We start from the raw sequence: 18396 nt of genomic DNA, 5'->3' as shown, positions 1-18396 counted from the left end.
CAGGAGGAGAATCAGTGTAACAATAGCAAATAGTCATTCGGTATTGTCACACAACTGGGTGGGCTCACGGCCGGTCTTTACAAATTGTTCAGAGCAGCTTGCAGCCTGTCCAAAGGCCTGCTTTAACCGCTTGTGGACCGTATACTAGGGCTGTCACGACTCGTCGACTACAAAAATTCGTCGACGTGCGTAAAAGGCGTCGACGCGTCACCGTGTGACGTCACACGCCCCCTGCTCGCATTGCCGGCCGGCCGCTGCATTGATTGGGGCCGCTGCACTGCCCCGCCCCCGGCCCCCGCTGTGCTCCAGCCGCTGTGAGCGGCATGACATCCAGTAGGCGAGCGGCATGACATCCCAGAGGCGAGCGGCATGACATCCCGGAGGCGAGCGGCATGACATCCCGGAGGCGAGCGGCATGACATCCCGGAGGCGAGCGACGCTCTGCACACTGAGGCAGTGATGTGGTGCAATGCTCTGCTGGTGCAAAAGTTAGTAAAATGCCCTTATGCCCTTTTTTTTTTTTTTTTTACTTACTGAAATAAAACATTGTCATAACTTGTGACATAATTAAAGCTTAGCCATATTTTTACAAAATGCTGAATTGCCACAAAACCTAAAAATGTCTTCAGTATGAACTGTCATAACTACAGCATCCCTGTGTTGAAGACATTTGAGGTGCTCAACAGTGCCTCTCCACTTCATCTACAGCAACCCTGTGCAGTAAAAATCTGGGTCAGGAAGATCCAGTAATTTGTTCTATTACAGACAGCCTTGGTTAGCCAGCAGGTTCCATTTAAGGGCTTACTGAGGGGTCTGTACTGGGAGGGGGGGGGGGGGCTTAATGAGGGGTCTGTACTGGGAGGGGGGGGATTACTGAGGGGTCTGTACTGGGAGGGGGGGATTACTGAGGGGTCTTTACTGGGAGGGGGGGCTTACTAAGTGGTCTGTACTGGGAAGGGACTTACTGAGGGGTCTGTACTGGGAGGGGGGGGGGCTTACTAAGTGGTCTGTACTGGGAAGGGACTTACTGAGGGGTCTGTACTGGGAAGGGACTTACTGATGGGTCTGTACTGGGAGGGGGGCTTACTGAGGGGTCTGTACTGGGAGGGGGGCTTACTGAGGGGTCTGTACTGGGAGGGGGGCTTACTGAGGGGTCTGTACTGGGAGGGGGGCTTACTGAGGGGTCTGTACTGGGAGGGGGGCTTACTGAGGGGTCTGTACTGGGAAGGGACTTACTGAGGGGTCTGTACTGGGAGGGGGGCTTACTGAGGGGTCTGTATTAATTACAGGATTAATTAGCTAATCAAAAAAACACTCAATTAAGCAAAAAAATAAAATAAAAATAATCGTTAGATTAGTCGACTAATCGTAAAAATAATCGATAGATTGGTCGACAGACAAATTAATCGTTAGTTGCAGCCCTACCGTATACTGTATAAATACACCGGCAAGGTGGTTCTCCTGCGCAGAAACACGTACCTGTGCGTGATTCTGCACTTCCAGGTCTGGGGCACGCACGCGCGCCACCGGCGAGCCAGTCAGCAGGACCCACTGATCGTTCCCGAGAGAAGCAGAATAGCGATCTGCCCATGTAAACAAGGCAGATCGCCATTCCGTGAGAAGGGAATGTAGTGATCCTGGGTTTCTGCAAAGCAGGTACACAGGTCTCTGCCTTCCCACAGTACAAGCCCCTCCCACACAGTTAGTTAGCACTCCCAGGGAACACATTTAACCCTTTGCTCTCCCTTGATGTTAACCCCCTCCCTGCCAGTGTCATTAGTACAAAAGTTTAGCACTGATCATAGTATTGTTGTCACTGGTTCCCCAAAAAAGTGTCACTTAGTGCTATAAGTACTAGTAAATATATAAATAAAAATTCCATAAAAATATCCCATAGTTTGTAGACACTATAACTTTTGCGTAAACCAATCATTATATACGCTTATTGTTTTGTTTTTGGACCAAAAACATGTAGCAGAATACATATTGGCCTAAACAAAGAAATTCGATTTTTTATTGAATATGTTTTATAGCAGAAAGTAAAAAATATTGTTTTTACAATTTATATATTTAATATTGTCAGTCTTTTTTTACTTATAGCACAAAAAAAAAAATAGAAGAGGTGATAAAATACCACCAAAAGAAAGCTCTATTTGTGGGGAAAAAAGAACATACATTTTATTTGGGTACAGCGTCGCATGACAGCGCAATTGTCAGTGAAACTAACGCAATGATGTTCCGGAGCTGAAGTGTGCCATGTGAATAGGAACATATAACACATAGGGGTTGATTTACTAAAGGAAAATAGACTTTGCACTTGGCAAGTGCTGTTGCATTTATGTTACCTAGTAAATGTAACACGTTGAAGCTTTACTTTGTAAAAAAATACCCAATCAGGTGCAAGGAAAAAAAAAAGCATTCTTTCTTGAACATGATTGGATGATGGAAATCAGCAGAACTTTACCATATTTACTAAAGCTCTGGGAATAAATGAGTGCAACTGCCCTTGTAAATTGAACAGTCTATTTGCCTTTAGTAAATCATCCCCTGGGTGAGGGGTTCTTAACCACTTCCAGACTGCCCACCGCAGTTTTTCGTCACTATTTTGAAGTTAAATACCAGGCTTATGGCAGCAGATAGCTGCCATAACCCCGGTATTTTTTTTATGGGTTGCGGGAGAGGTGCCCCCTCTCCCGCCTCTTCCCGGTCATTTTCCCTGCTTACCAGACCATTCGGTAGTGGGGAACACAATGCTGTCCTTTCTCCTGCTAGGCAGAAGTTGAGTGAGGGCAAGCTGGTTCCTACTCCACTCTATGGCCTTGAAACGACGCCATACAGCCTTAACCTTCCTAGCGGTATTCCCGAGTGTGACTCGGGGTAAGATTTTAGTGCCAAAAGCGGTAACCCCGAGTCACACTCGGGGTAGCGCTAAGAAGATCGCTGGATGCTGGAGGAGGTTTTACTTACCTTTTCTCCGGGATCCAGCGAAGACTGCGAGCGGTGTGCGGCGGCGGAGCTTCCTCCCGATCGTCTGCGAGCCCCGGCTTCCGTCTCCGGCGACGTGACGTCCGCCGGGGGGTGGAACCGGCGGCAAATTCAAATGTAAAATGCACCAAACACACTGATACCGTTCAAAATAAAATAAAATCACATTACATTGCCCCCCAGTGCCCTTTCCTGCAGTTTTACTGTACTTTTTATGTAAATATATGTATATATATATATATATATATATATATATATATATATATATATACACACATATACATATATATATACACACATATATATATATATATATATACACACACACATATATATATATATATATATATATATATATATATATATATATACACACACACACACATACATATATATATATATATATATATATATATATATATATACATATATACACGTAATTCTTGTGAATGAGCAGCCCAAACCAACTGTATACATATATATATATATATATATATATATATATATATATATATATATATATATATATATATATATATATATATATAATATATGTATACATAATATATGTATACATAATATATGTATACATACATATATATATATATATATAATATATATAATAAATGTATACAGTTGGTTTGGGCTGCTCATTCACAAGAATTACATGCAAAATAATGGTACCGCTTTCAGCACCTAAAATCCAAAAGAATCATACCGCCAGGGAGGTTAAAGGACTTTTTTGTTTTGCTTTTTAGTGTAGAAATGAGATCTGAGGTCTTTTTGACCCCAGATCTCACATTAAAGAGGGGACCTGTCCTGCTTGTTTCTATCACAAGGGATGTTTACATTCCTTGTAATAGGAATAAAAGTGATCAAACAAATTTTTTTAAAGGCTGCATTCACACTTGAGCGTAGCGTTTTCACGTGTTTTTACCGCGATTTTTACCGCGATTTTCAGGCATTTTTTTCAGGCGTTTTTGGAGGCAGGCATTGAGATCTATCAAAAACGCTGGTAATCAGCCCAAAAAGAAGCTCATGTACTTTTTTTCAGCTACAGGCATTTTGCTTCAGGCGTTAAAACGCTCAGATGTGAACAGGGGCCATTTAAATGAATGGCGTTTTGGAATGTTTTTTTTGAGCGTTTTTGGAGCTGAAAAACGCTCAAAAAACGCCCAGGTGTGAATGGAGCCTTAAGGGACAGTGTAAAAATAAAAAATAAAAAGGTAAAATAAATAAATAAATAATAATTGAAAGCACCCCCCGTCCCTCCGAGCTCACACGCAGAAGCGAACGCATACGAAAGTCTTGCCCACATATGTAAACAGTGTTTAAACCACACATGTGAGGTATCACCTCGATCGTTAGCATGAGCAATAATTTTAGTCCTAGAACCCCCTCTGTAACTCCAAACTGCTAACCGGTAGAAATTTTTAAATTGTCACCTATGGAGAATTTTAAGTACCAATGTTTGTCACCATTCCACGAGCGTGCACAATTTTAAAGTATGACATGTTGGGGATCTCTTTACTTGTGACATTATCTTTCACATTATAGAAAAAAATTGGGCTAACTTTACTGTTTTTAATTTTTTTATTCAAAAAAGTGTATTTTTTTAAAAAAAAATTGCGTTTGTAAAACCGCTGTGCAAATACAGTGTGACATAAAGTATTGCAACGATCTCCATTTTATTTTCTAGGGTCTCTGATAAAAAAATATATACAGTATAATGTTTGAGGGTTCTAAGTAATTTTTTTTAGAAATAAAATACTGATTTTAACTTGTAAACAACAAGTGGCAGAAATAGGCCTTAAATCTTAAATCTGACTGCAAAAGTGGAACTGCACTTTAACCACTTTACCACCGGAGGATTTTGCTGTCTTACGTCTGGGCCACTTTTTGCGATTCGGCACTGTGCGACTTTAACTAACAATTGCGCGGTCGTGCGACGCCGTACCCAAACGAAATTTACATCATTTTTTTCCCACAAACAGAGCTTTCTTTTGGTGGTATTTGATCACCTGTGTGATTTTTACTTTTTGCGCTATAAACAAAAAAATAGCGTTTATTTTGAAAAAATAACAATATTTTTAACATTTTTTTATATAAAATTCCCCCAAAAAGAAATGTAAAAATAAAATTTAACATTTTCGGCCAATTTGTTTTCTGCTACCTATGTTTGGTAAAAAAAATCCCAATAAGCGTATTTTGATTGGTTTGCGCAAAAGTTATTGCGTTTACTAACTAAGGGAAAGATTTCTGTCATTTTTGGTGTTTTTTTTTTTAACGAGTAATGGCGGCGATCTGCGATTTTTTTTGCTGGACTGCGACGGACAGATCGGACCCTTGACTGACATTTTTGACACTTTTGGGGTTACCAGTGACATTACTACAGTAATCAGTGCTATAAATATGCACTGTTACTGTAAAAATGACACTGGCAGGGAACGGGTTAATTTTATTGGAGAGGGAGGGGTTAATGTATGCCTGGTGCTTACTAACGTGTGTGGGGGGAGGTGACTGAGTGACACAGGGACAGATCGCATGTTCAGCTATGCTGAACCCTGCAATCTGACCAGTGCCGTACCTAGAGCATTTGGCATCCGGGGCGGATCCTATATCTGGCACCCCCCCCCCCCCCACTTTAAAATGTAAAAACACCCGCAAAAATTTGTAATGTCTCCAAGAATATTTATTGCACAAATTTCCCAGCCCCCCTATCACAGTGCCCTTTGCAGTCTGCCCCCCCCCTGTCTCTCTAATCACAGTTCCCCCTTTTGCACTCTCTGCCTCCCCTGCACAGTCCTACCTTTGGCATAGACAGATAGCTAATACTATTATCAATGTGTTTAAGTTTGAGTAGGAGATTGGAGACATGCTAAAGGAGATATTCAGAGACTGAGGACATGATGCAAGAGATGGTAAGAGACTACGGACCTAAAACAAAAGAAATCAGATACCGAGGACATGATACAAGAGATGGTCAGAGACTGAGGACATGATACAAGAGATGGTCAGAGACTGAGGACATGATACAAGAGATGGTCAGAGACTACGGACCTAATACAAGAGAAATCCGAGACTGAGGATATGATACAAGAGATGGTCAGAGACTACGGACGGGATACTAGAGATGGTCAGAGACTGCAGACAACACACAGGAGATGGTCAGAGACTGAGGACATGATACAGGAGATGGTCAGAGACTGAGGACAGGATACAGGAGATGGTCAGAGACTGTGGACATGATTCAAGAGATGGTTGGTCAGAGACTGAGGACATGATCCAAGAGATGGTCAGAGACTGAGGACATGAGCCAAGAGATAGTCAGAGACTGAGGACATGATACAAGAGATGGTCAGAGACTGAGGACATGATACAAGAGATGGTCAGAGACTGAGGATATGATACAAGAGATGGTCAGAGACTGCAGACATGATACAAAAGAAGGTCAGAGACTGCAGACATGATAGAAGATAGAAGAGCATTAGGGGGGCCGGAGAGCACAGGGCAAGCAGAGAGTACTGGAGGAGCTGAAGGGCGCGGGGGGGGGGGGGGGCTGGAGAGAATTAAGAGGGGTTTGAAAAGCATTGTAGGGGGGTTGGAAGGCGCAGGGGTGGAGAGCACTGGGGGGGACAGGGAAAACCAGGGGGATAGAGAGCATGGGGGGAATTGGAACTCACTGAGGGGGGAGGCAGGGAGCACAGGGGGGTGGAGAGCACTGGGGGAGCCAGAGAGCATAGGGGGAGATCAAAAGCACTGCGGGGAGCTGAAGAGCACTGGGGGGCTAAGGAGCGCTGGGGGGCAAGAGCACTGAGGGGTTAAGAGCAGGGGGGGGTGTTAAGAGCAGGGGGGGTGTTAAGAGCAGGGGGGGTGTTAAGAGCAGGGGGGGGTGTTAAGAGCAGGGGGGGGGTGTTAAGAGCAGGGGGGGGGTGTTAAGAGCAGGGGGGGTATTAAGAGCAAGGGGGGGGTGTTAAGAGCAAGGGGGGGGTGTTAAGAGCAAGGGGGGGTGTTAAGAGCAAGGGGGGGTGTTAAGAGCAAGGGGGTGTTTAGAGCAGGGGGGGGTGTTAAGAGAAGGGGGGTGCTAAGAGCAGGGGGAGGGGGGGGGGGGCTGGAGAGCACTAGGGGGCCAGCAAGTTGTATAGGAGAGAGGATGGGACAGCTGCATATAGATGATTTGATCTTTACATATTCCTCCTGCTGCCGCTAACTGACTGCAAGAGGGAGAGGAGAATCGGCCATTCAACGGCAGCAGGAGAAATACGGAAAGATGAATCCTATATCCAGCTGTCCCATCTCCTCTCCAGTCCAGACAGTCACACAGACACACAGGAGGAGGCTGCTCAGTGCTCACCTTCTTCCCGCCGGCCGCCGCCCCCGCGAGCAGCGCGGACTTTAGAAACTGCAGCTCCTTCACACTGACTGATATTCCGAGCAGCCTGACACCCCCCCAGTGCGTGGCACCCGGGGCGGGCCGCCCCCCCGCCCCCCCCCCGTTAGTACGCCACTGAATCTGACCCTGTCTGTCACTTAGGAGATCCGCCCGCTTGTGTTTACACAAGCGGGCGGATCTCCAGACTCGATTCCTCGACGATCGGGGAAGTGCGGCGGTGATTACCGCCGCTCCTCCCCTGGCCCGACTCCCGCTGTGACTGAATACAGCGGGAGCGAGTCTTCGGCGGCACGCGCGCCGCCCACAAGGAGAGGAGTCCAGCGACATAGATCTACGTCGCTGGACGGGAACGAGCCACTTTGCCGCAGTACAGTCAATGTGACTGGTCGGCAAGTGGTTAAATACAATTAGTACTATAAAGTTCCAAAAATACTATAATTCCCTTCCTGCACCTAGCGAATACAAATGTTTTTTCCAAGATAAAACCTGAATATGATTGGAGTAGCAGCATCAGACTGGAGAACAGAAATCTTTCAGAGGTTTTTTTTTTCCTGATGAATTGAAAACTTCACCTGTTTCTTTTGGACAGGATCTCTATGTGCCGTATAGCGGTACAGCATGTCACTGTATGTAAACATTAACAGGCCATAGCGCAACCACCAGCTCAGGAATTTATATCCAGATTATAGGGAATTAAGAGGGCAAACCACAGGATTTGTATATTCAGTAGATCTGAGGAAGTGTGTTTAATGCTGCTGCCTGAAATTATTATTATTATTATTCAGGATTTCTATAGCGCCAGCAGTTTACGCAGCGCTTTACAATGTTAGAGGGAGACAATACAGTTACAATACAATAAAATACAAGAGGATTAAGAGGGCCCTGCTCTGAAGAGCTTACAATCTAATGAAATGACAATAAACTGTTATCATTACATTTTTAGCGCGAAAATGTTTGGGTGTTTAATGTGTCTATGAACCTTTTACCTTAGACCAGTGCATACCTCCCAACTGTCCCTGATTTTGAGGGACTGTCCCTGATTTGGAACAAAGTCCCTCTGTCCCTCCTTCCTTCTCATTTGTCCCTCATTTTGGTCTGATCTGTATAGTTCTATATAAAACACACTTTTTATCTTTCAAAAAGTGTTTCCCAGTGCTAAACTTTTCATACAATTTCTAAATTGTTGCATTTGTAAATTTCAAAAGCCAATAAAGGATTAGTAGTAATAGTGGCAAAAAAGCACTTGTGGGTTTAACTAATACTTCATTGTATAATTCATCTTTAAAGGAGGGGGGTGTCCTATGCCTACATACTTTTGCTAATGGGTGTCCCTCGTTCCTATCTCAAAAAGTTGGGAGGTATGCTAGTGGTCTCCAAACTGTGGCCTTGGGGCCAGATGTGGCCTTTACTTGGCCCTTGGGGCACTATTCCTCCCACTCATACAATACACTATTCTGCCAACTGACATCAACAATGGGGCAATATTTCTCCCCTGGCACCAACAATGGGGCACTATTCCTCCCACTCATACAAGAAACTATTCTGCCAACAGACATCAACAATGGGGCAATATTTCTCCCCCTGGCACCAACAATGGGATACTATTACTCCCAATGATACCAATGATGGGGCACAGTTCCTCCCCCTAATACCAAATGTGGAAATGTTTACTTCCACTGATACCAGGAAAATTTCCACTCCTGCTGGCCACAATATGGCCCCTCTAAGGTTTGAAGGACAATAAAATGGCCCTTTGTTTAGAAAGTTTAGAGACCCCTGCCTTAGACCAAGGTAACCCAAGGGCTTTTTTTTCAGCTGGAACTTGGTGGAACTCAGTTCCACCACCTTTGGCTCAGACCCCCTGCTCCTTGCTCACCACTATCACTTGTAAATACAGGGGCCTGGCTTCTGTATTTACAAGTGACAGCTTGTCTCACAATGGCTTCCACAGATCTAATCTCTTGAGTGGCTCCCACTGAGTGTAGGATGAAGACAAGGGAGATGCAGTTGCCGGGGGTGCAGTGGGAATGCAGACTCTCCTACTGGATGATCTCCCTGCAAGTGAGAGAGGCAGAGCCACCCACAGTGTGCGGAGAGGTACTAGAGAAGAAGAGGGGTGAAAGTGAGATGTGGATGGGGGATGCAGAGGTAAGCAGCTGTGGAAGAAGGCTAAACTCTGCACTCTGTGTATAACCCCACTAAGCTCTGCACTCTGTGTATAACCCCACTAAGCTCTGCACTCTGTGTATAACCCCACTAAGCTCTGCACTCTGTGTATAACCCCACTAAGCTCTGCACTCTGTGTATAACCCCACTAAGCTCTGCACTCTGTGTATAACCCCACTAAGCTCTGCACTCTGTGTATAACCCCACTAAACTCTGCACTCTGTGTATGACCCCACTAAGCTCTGCACTCTGTGTATAACATCACTAAGCTCTGCACTCTGTGTATAACCCCACTAAACACTGCACTCTGTGTATAACCCCACTAAACTCTGCACTCTGTGTATAACCCCACTAAACTCTGCACTCTGTGTATAACCCCACTAAACTCTGCACTCTGTGTATAACCCCACTAAACTCTGCACTCTGTGTATAACCCCACTAAGCTCTGCACTCTGTGTATAACCCCACTAAGCTCTGCACTCTGTGTATAACCCCACTAAGCTCTGCACTCTGTGTATAACACCACTAAGCTCTGCACTCTGTGTATAACCCCACTAAACTCTGCACTCTGTGTATAACCCCACTAAACTCTGCACTCTGTGTATAACCCCACTAAACTCTGCACTCTGTGTATGACCCCACTAAGCTCTGCACTCTGTGTATAACATCACTAAGCTCTGCACTCTGTGTATAACCCCACTAAACACTGCACTCTGTGTATAACCCCACTAAACTCTGCACTCTGTGTATAACCCCACTAAACTCTGCACTCTGTGTATAACCCCACTAAACTCTGCACTCTGTGTATAACCCCACTAAACTCTGCACTCTGTGTATAACCCCACTAAGCTCTGCACTCTGTGTATAACCCCACTAAGCTCTGCACTCTGTGTATAACCCCACTAAGCTCTGCACTCTGTGTATAACACCACTAAGCTCTGCACTCTGTGTATAACCCCACTAAACTCTGCACTCTGTGTATAACCCCACTAAACTCTGCACTCTGTGTATAACCCCACTAAACTCTGCACTCTGTGTATAACCCCACTAAGCTCTGCACTCTGTGTATAACCCCACTAAGCTCTGCACTCTGTGTATAACCCCACTAAACTCTGCACTCTGTGTATAACCCCACTAAGCTCTGCACTCTGTGTATAACACCACTAAACTCTGCACTCTGTGTATAACCCCACTAAACTCTGCACTCTGTGTATAACCCCACTAAGCTCTGCACTCTGTGTATAACACCACTAAGCTCTGCACTCTGTGTATAACCCCACTAAACTCTGCACTCTGTGTATAACCCCACTAAACTCTGCACTCTGTGTATAACCCCACTAAACTCTGCACTCTGTGTATAACCCCACTAAGCTCTGCACTCTGTGTATAACCCCACTAAGCTCTGCACTCTGTGTATAACCCCACTAAGCTCTGCACTCTGTGTATAACCCCACTAAACACTGCACTCTGTGTATAACCCCACTAAACTCTGCACTCTGTGTATAACCCCACTAAACTCTGCACTCTGTTTATAACCCCACTAAACTCTGCACTCTACTCTGTGTATAACCCCACTAAACTCTGCACTCTGTGTATAACCCCACTAAACACTGCACTCTGTGTATAACCCCACTAAACACTGCACTCTGTGTATAACCCCACTAAACTCTGCACTCTGTGTATAACCCCACTAAACTCTGCACTCTGTTTATAACCCCACTAAACTCTGCACTCTACTCTGTGTATAACCCCACTAAGCTCTGCACTCTGTGTATAACCCCACTAAACTCTGCACTCTGTGTATAACCCCACTAAACACTGCACTCTGTGTATAACCCCACTAAACTCTGCACTCTGTGTATAACCCCACTAAACTCTGCACTCTGTGTATAACCCCACTAAGCTCTGCACTCTGTACATAATGTACTCCTGGTATTTAATGCCACTTTAAGACCCTCCCACTGTTATTGAAATTTGACCATACCCACTATTTGATGCAGTTTGGAAGGTGTATGTGTCGGGGGGAGGGGGTTTTGAGGGGGTCGTGGTTGAGTTCCTGCACCTATATTCTGAGAAAAAAAGCCCTGGGTAACCCTACCAGGGTCAAGACTATTACTGCTGCTAGAATTATGATCCCAAAAATTAATAATTTGAGCAGAACTATCTTACCACCTCTGTATTACCAGAAGCCACAATTATGTCACTATGGTACAACCCTAAAACTAAAGCTACAATGCTGTTACCATAGGCTAGAAACTTTTACAGGATGAGAACTGATTCCCTAGATCAAATAGGATGTTATTAAGGGCTGGAACTGTAGGGGCAAATTACCAGAACTGAGGTCCATCACCACAAGGGAACCCTGCCAATGGATGTCAGAGCTTTTTTTTGTAGAGATAATACAGTAATCCCCCGCTCCATCGCGGTTCAGTTTTTGCGGTCCCGGAAATTCGCGTTTTTTTTTTGTAATGTTATTTTACTATATAAATCATTAAAAATGAAAGATTTTTGTGTTTTTCATAGCTCTTGCTCTGTCTCTAAGTATCTTTTATGTGTTTAAATGAGTTTCTATTGTTTTAAATGTGTGAACCACCTCCCACCCGGGCCATAGTACATATACGGCCGGGCGGGAGTCTCGTCCTTCTGAATGGACGTTCCGGAACGTCCTTCAGAAGGAGAGAGATCGCGCCGCCGCGGGCACGCGCAGCGGCGCGATCTCGATGTGCCTGTGTCCCTCGGACACACGGCAACAACATTCGGCAGGAGGGCCCTGTGATTGGCCCTCCTGATCACATGACGGCTGTGTCCAATCACAGCCGTCATGTAATGTAAATAGAGCCGTTGTAACGGCTTCGATCTCTTCTCCTCCTGACAGATCCTGTCAGTGAGGAGAAGATCAGAGGATCGGTGCTGCTGCGGGGGTGATCAGTGAGTATTTCTAATTACTCACTGATCACAGGGGGGGTCTGTGCTGGTAATCAGAACATTGATTACCAGTGCAGCCCTGGGGGGGGGGGGGGGAGGGGTGCCACTAAGCCACCAGGGATGCCCACCCATGACCACCAGGGATGCCCACTATGGCCACCAGGGATGGCAAGCAGGGCTCAGAGAGCCCCCCAGTGCCCTCCCTATCAGTGTTGCCCATCAATGGCATCTATCAGTGCTGCCCACCAGTGCCATTATTGCCATCTATCAGTGCCGCCCACCAGTGCCCATTATTGCCCACCAGTGCTGCCTATCAGTGCCCATCAGTGCCCCCCATCAGTGCCGATCAGTGCCACCCATCAGTGCCGATCATTGGCGCCCAACAGTGCCACTATCAGTGCCCATCAGTGCCCATCAGTGCCGCCAATCAGTGCCCATCAGTGCTGCCTATCAGTGCCCATCAGCGCTGCCTATCAGTGCCCACCAATGCTGCATATCAGTGCTATCTATCAGTGCCACATATCAGTGCCCATCAGTGCTGCATATCAGTGCTACCTATCAGTGCCCATCAGTGCTGCATATCAGTGCCACCCCATCAGTGCCACCCCATCAGTGTCTCCTCATCAGTGTCTCCTCATCAGTGCCTGTCAGTGTGGCATCATCAGTGCTCATCAGTGCAGGAAAAAACATATCTATTTACAAAATTTTATAACCTAAACAAGAAACTTTTTTTTTTTTTTCAAATTTTTCAGTCTTTTTTAATTTGTGCACCAAAAAAGAAAAAACCTGACGGTGATCAAATACCACCAAAAGAAAGCTCTATTTGTGGGGAAAAAATGACACAAATTTGGTTTAGGTATAGTGTTGCATGACCGCGCAATTGTCATTCAAATTACAACAGCGCTAAAAGCTGAAAATTGGTCTGGGAAGGAAGGGGGTATAAGTGCCCGGTATTGAGGTGGTTAAAGACCTTAAAATGCTTCTACACGTACAGTGACAGTAAAATAATCATGCCTGCAATGCATTTTAATAGGGTTTTTCTATTTCGCGGAATTTCACTTTTCGCGGCTGGGTCCGGAATGTAACCCCCGCAATGGAGGGGGGTTTACTGTAATGTGGTTTCAGTCCTTGAACTCTGTGGGTTAAACGTATTTTAATAGAGCCAAAACAATTCTAACAGAACGTAAGTCATATAACAAGAGCCAGAACCCAGTTACCAAAAGCCAGAACCACATAACCAGAACCAAAGTCATGCTATGAAAGCTTGCACCTTGTAACCAGAGGACAGAACCATATCAACAAAGTGAATTTGAAAAGGCTACAACATTGTTACCAAAGATTAGAATGACATCAGAAAACCTAATGCATATCATGCAATCTAGGTCTATGTTACCAAGGACTAGAATAACATCACAGAACCCAAAGCCATACCATGCAATCTAGGAGCGTGTTACCAAAAACACAAAGATGTATTATGCAAACTAAGAAGACTTTGTTATCCAAGACTAGAAAGACATCACAAAACCCAAAGCCATATTATGCAATCTTCATATTAACAAAGATCAGAATGACATTACATAGCTCAAAGCCAAATTATACAATCTAGAACCATGCTGCTAAAGACCACAATGACATCACAAAACTCAAAGCCATATCATGTAATCTAGAACCTTGTTACCAAAGAGTACATTGACATCACAAATCCAAAAACATATTATGCAATCTAGAACCTTTTTACCAAAGACCAGAATAACATCGAAAGGCCAAAGTCATATCATGCAATGTAGAACCATGTTACCAAATACCAGAATGACATCACAAAACCCAAAGCCATATTATGCAATCTAGAACCACGTTAACAAAGATTACATCGACATCACAAAAACATATCATGAAATCTAGAACCTTGTTACCAAAGATCAGAATACCACAAAACCAAAATGATATCATGCAATCTAGAACCTTGTTACCAAAGACTAGAATAACATTGCAAAGCCAAAATCATATCATGCAATCTAGAACCTTGTTACCAAAGACCAGAACGTCATCAGAAAAACCCAAAGCTATAAAAAGCAATCTAGAACCATGTTACTAAATAAAAGAATGCCATCACAGAACCCAAGGCCTTATTATGCAATCTAGAATCATGTTACCAAAGAGCAGAATTACATCATGTAACCCAAAGTCATAGCATGCAATCTAGAACCTTGTCGTCAAAGACCACATTGACATCATAAAACCCCAAACTATATAATGCGAGATATCAGAGACCACATTGACCTCACAAAACCCAAAGCCATATTATGCAATTTGGAGCCTCGTTACCAAAGACCTCATTGATATAAACAGATCCAAAGCCATAGAATGCAGTCTAGAACCACGTCAACAAAGGCCAGTGCCACATTATCAGGAGCAGAATTTAATTCTAGTGCTAAAATCATATCAAAAAGCTCCAAACCATTGGACGATAAAACCGTGCTATCAGAACCACATCACCATATTTATAAAAAGCAAATGTTTGTTTTATTCAAGACCAAAATCATATCACCAGAGCCATACCATACTAGAACCTTGTTACCAAAGATCAGAACATCAAAAAACCAAAATATCATGCAATCTAGAACCTTGTTACCAAAGACTAGAATAACATTGCAAAGCCAAAGTCATATCATGCAATCTAGAACCTTGTTACCAAAGACCAGAATAACATTGCAAAGCCAAAGTCATATCATGCAATCTAGAACCTTGTTACCAAAGACCAGAATGACTTTAGAAAAACCCAAAGCCAAGAAACCCAAACATGTTACTAAGGATCAGAATGACATCAGAGAACACAAAGCTATATTATGCAATCTAGAATCACGTTACTGAAGAGCAGAATGGCATCACATAAACCAAAGTCATATCATGCAATCTGGAACCTTGTAATTTATGCAATATAGGAGCATGTTATCAGAGACCACATTGACCTCACAAAACCCAAAGCCATATTATGCAATCTAGAACCACGTTACCAAAGACCAGAATGACATCACAAAACCCCAAAACATATAATGAAATCTAGAACCGTGTTACCAAAGACCAGAATAACATCACATAACCAAAGTCATATCATGCAATCTAGGAACCTTGTAACCAAAGACCAGAACGTCATCAGAAAAACCCAAAGCCATGAAATGCAATCTAGAACCATGTTACTAAATAAAGGAATGCCATCACAGAACCCAAAGCCTTATTATGCAATCTAGAATCATATTACCAAAGAGCAAAATGACATCATGTAACCCAAAGTCATATCATGCAATCTAGAACCTTGTCGTCAAAGACCACATTGACATCATAAAACCCCGAACTATATAATGTGAGATATCAGAGACCACATTGACCTCACAAAACCCAAAGCCATATTATGCAATTTGGAACCTCATTACCAAAGACCTCATTGATATAAACAGATCCAAAGCCATAGAATGCAGTCTAGAACCACGTCACCAAATGCCAGTGCCACATTATCAGGAGCAGAATTTAATTCTAGTGCTAAAATCATATCAAAAAGCTCCAAACCATAGGACAATAAAACCGTGCTATCAGAACCACATCACCATATTTATAAAAAGCAAATGCCAGAGCCATACCATACTAGAACCTTGTTACCAAAGGCCAGAAGCACGCTTCCAGAAGCTATGGTACTAGGCCATAATCACATCATCAAAGGCCAGAGTCATGCAGCCACAAATGGAGCCATATTTCTTGAGGCACAATTGTGTAAACAGAAGTCTGTTACCAGCATTCGGACCTTGTTACAAGAAGCCAAAACCACATTATCCGGACCAGCAGTATATTTTTAAATCTAGAACTATGTTACCTATAGCCATAACAATATTATCCTTACCAGTATTCTGGTAATGGAGCTAAAATTGTATTACCTAAGGCCTGAGCCATTTTTTTGCTAGCTAATTGAACAAGCTTGGAGTTGTGGTTCCTCCATGGATGGAGGACCGAAGCTTATTTCTTAGTATGTGTCTGTTATATACCTATAGATATGCATATAGAAGAGACATTTTATTAGAGGTTCTTACCATCAGGCTGGCATGCATGCAGACCCCTTGTGAACCAGTCACCCTCTTCCTCTCCATCGTTCTGCTTTGTGCCTTGAAATTCACCCCAAAGCACCGAGGACCCTTCCGTCCTTGTCATCTCTTCCTCTGTCTCCAGCTGCCCATCTCCAGCTACATCTCCGATTCCCAGCGGAGAGTGGTCTGCGGCAGCCGATACCTCGACTGGGTCTTCGGCATCTGATGCCATTGCGTGTCCAACAATCGTCTTTTGTTTTTTTTTTTTGTTGTTGTTTTTTTTTTTTTTTTTACATGGGGTCTTTTGTGACCCCCAACAACATCCTCATTCGCTCCGGCTCAGCTGATATTCCTCAAAGCGAGCAGCTGAGCTTACGCCGCATTCAGCTTTCTCCCCCCTCCTTCCATTTTTTTTCTGCGCTCCCCCTGCCGCTCTTTGCCTCTCCGAGGAGAAAAGCTGTTTTCTCACATTCTCACAAAAGCAGCACTGCCACCTAGCAACTCGGCCAATTAAATTCATTATCCGTGAGCAGGAGTGGCGTGCACAGCTACACGCTGCCTGTCTCTACACACTCACACACAAGAGCTGTCATTAAACATTAATACATAGATATTTTACGCTGCAACTTTATTACCAATCATCCCTTTCACAATTAAATCATTCTCCCGCAAAGGGGGTTTAGATTACCGCTGTACCGTGTTCAGATCCTTCAACAAAAACGCATAAAATTCAGCATTAGTCAGGTCGCATGCACACCGGTGTCTGTAAATCACATGCATCATTTTTAATGAATGCCATTGCTGCTTATAGATTTGTTTAGATGTGTGCAGGTATATATAAGCTTCCTGGCCCAATATACACTATATTACCAAAAGTATTGGGACGCCTGCCTTTACACTCACATGAACCTTAATGGCATCCCAGTTTTAGTCGGTAGAATTCAATATTGAGTTGGCCCACCCTTTGCAGCAATAACAGCTTCAACTCTTCTGGGAAGGCTGTCCACAAGGTTTAGGAGTGTATCTATGGGAATGTTTGACCATTCCTCCAGAAGCGCATTTGTGACGTCAGTTACTGATGTTGGATGAGAAGGCCTGGCTCGCAGTCTCCGCTCTAATTCATCCCAAAGGTGATCTATCGGGTTGAGGTCAGGACTCTGTGCAGGCCAGTCAAATTCCTCCATCCCAAACTCGCTCATTCATGTCTTTATGGACCTTGCTTTGTGCACTGTTCCAAATTATTTGGTGGAGGGGGGGGGGGGGGGACTAAGGTGTGGGGTTGTTTTTCAGGGGTTGGGCTTGGCCACTTGGTTCCAGTGAAGGAAACTCTTAAAGAGGAAGTAAACCCTCCTCAGGAAGTTGTACCTATAGGTAAGCCTATGATAAGGCTTACCTATAGGTACTGTAAATATCTCCTAAACATGTACCGTTTAGGAGATATTTACCTTTAATGCAGCCAGTGATGTCACTGGCGCATGCGCTCTGAAGGAACGGCACGATCAGCCGTTCCTTCAGAGCCCCGTGCCGTGACCGTCGGCTCCCGTGCACGTGCGCAGGAGTGACGTCACCGGAAGACGGGCGACTGAACATGTCGCCCGTCATACAGGTAAGAGAGCGGCACGGCGGGGGCTCGTTCTAAGGTAAGTATTTCATAATGAGCTAGTATGCGATGCATACTAGCTCATTATGTCTTTCTCTTGCAGGTTGTAAAAGAAAAAAAAAAATTTAACGAGTTTACCACCTCTTTAAGGCGTTAGCGTACCAAGACATTTTGGACAATTTCATGCTCCCAACTTTGTGGGAACAGTTTGGGGATGGCTCCTTCCTGTTTGTCTTGGTATGCTGACGCCTTAA

General features: G+C 44.1%; 1 protein-coding gene across 1 annotated transcript in view; it reads right to left on the bottom strand.

Moving 5' to 3' along the window:
* Positions 1-17033, bottom strand: part of LOC309559278 (uncharacterized protein) — a 45868-nt gene extending 28835 nt beyond the window's left edge. The window contains exon 1 of the mRNA XM_082262502.1: positions 16549-17033. Coding sequence (XP_082118628.1) covers positions 16549-16774 — 226 coding nt within the window. The 5' untranslated portion in view covers positions 16775-17033. The remainder of the gene's footprint in view (positions 1-16548) is intronic.
* Between the last annotated feature and the right edge of the window lie 1363 nt (positions 17034-18396).

This window comes from Pelophylax lessonae (assembly GCF_965119305.1).
Source record: "Pelophylax lessonae genome assembly, chromosome: 7".
Taxonomy (NCBI): domain Eukaryota; kingdom Metazoa; phylum Chordata; class Amphibia; order Anura; family Ranidae; genus Pelophylax; species Pelophylax lessonae.
The sequence above is the reverse complement of the archived record's forward strand: the minus strand, read 5'-3'. Positions and strand labels throughout refer to the sequence as shown.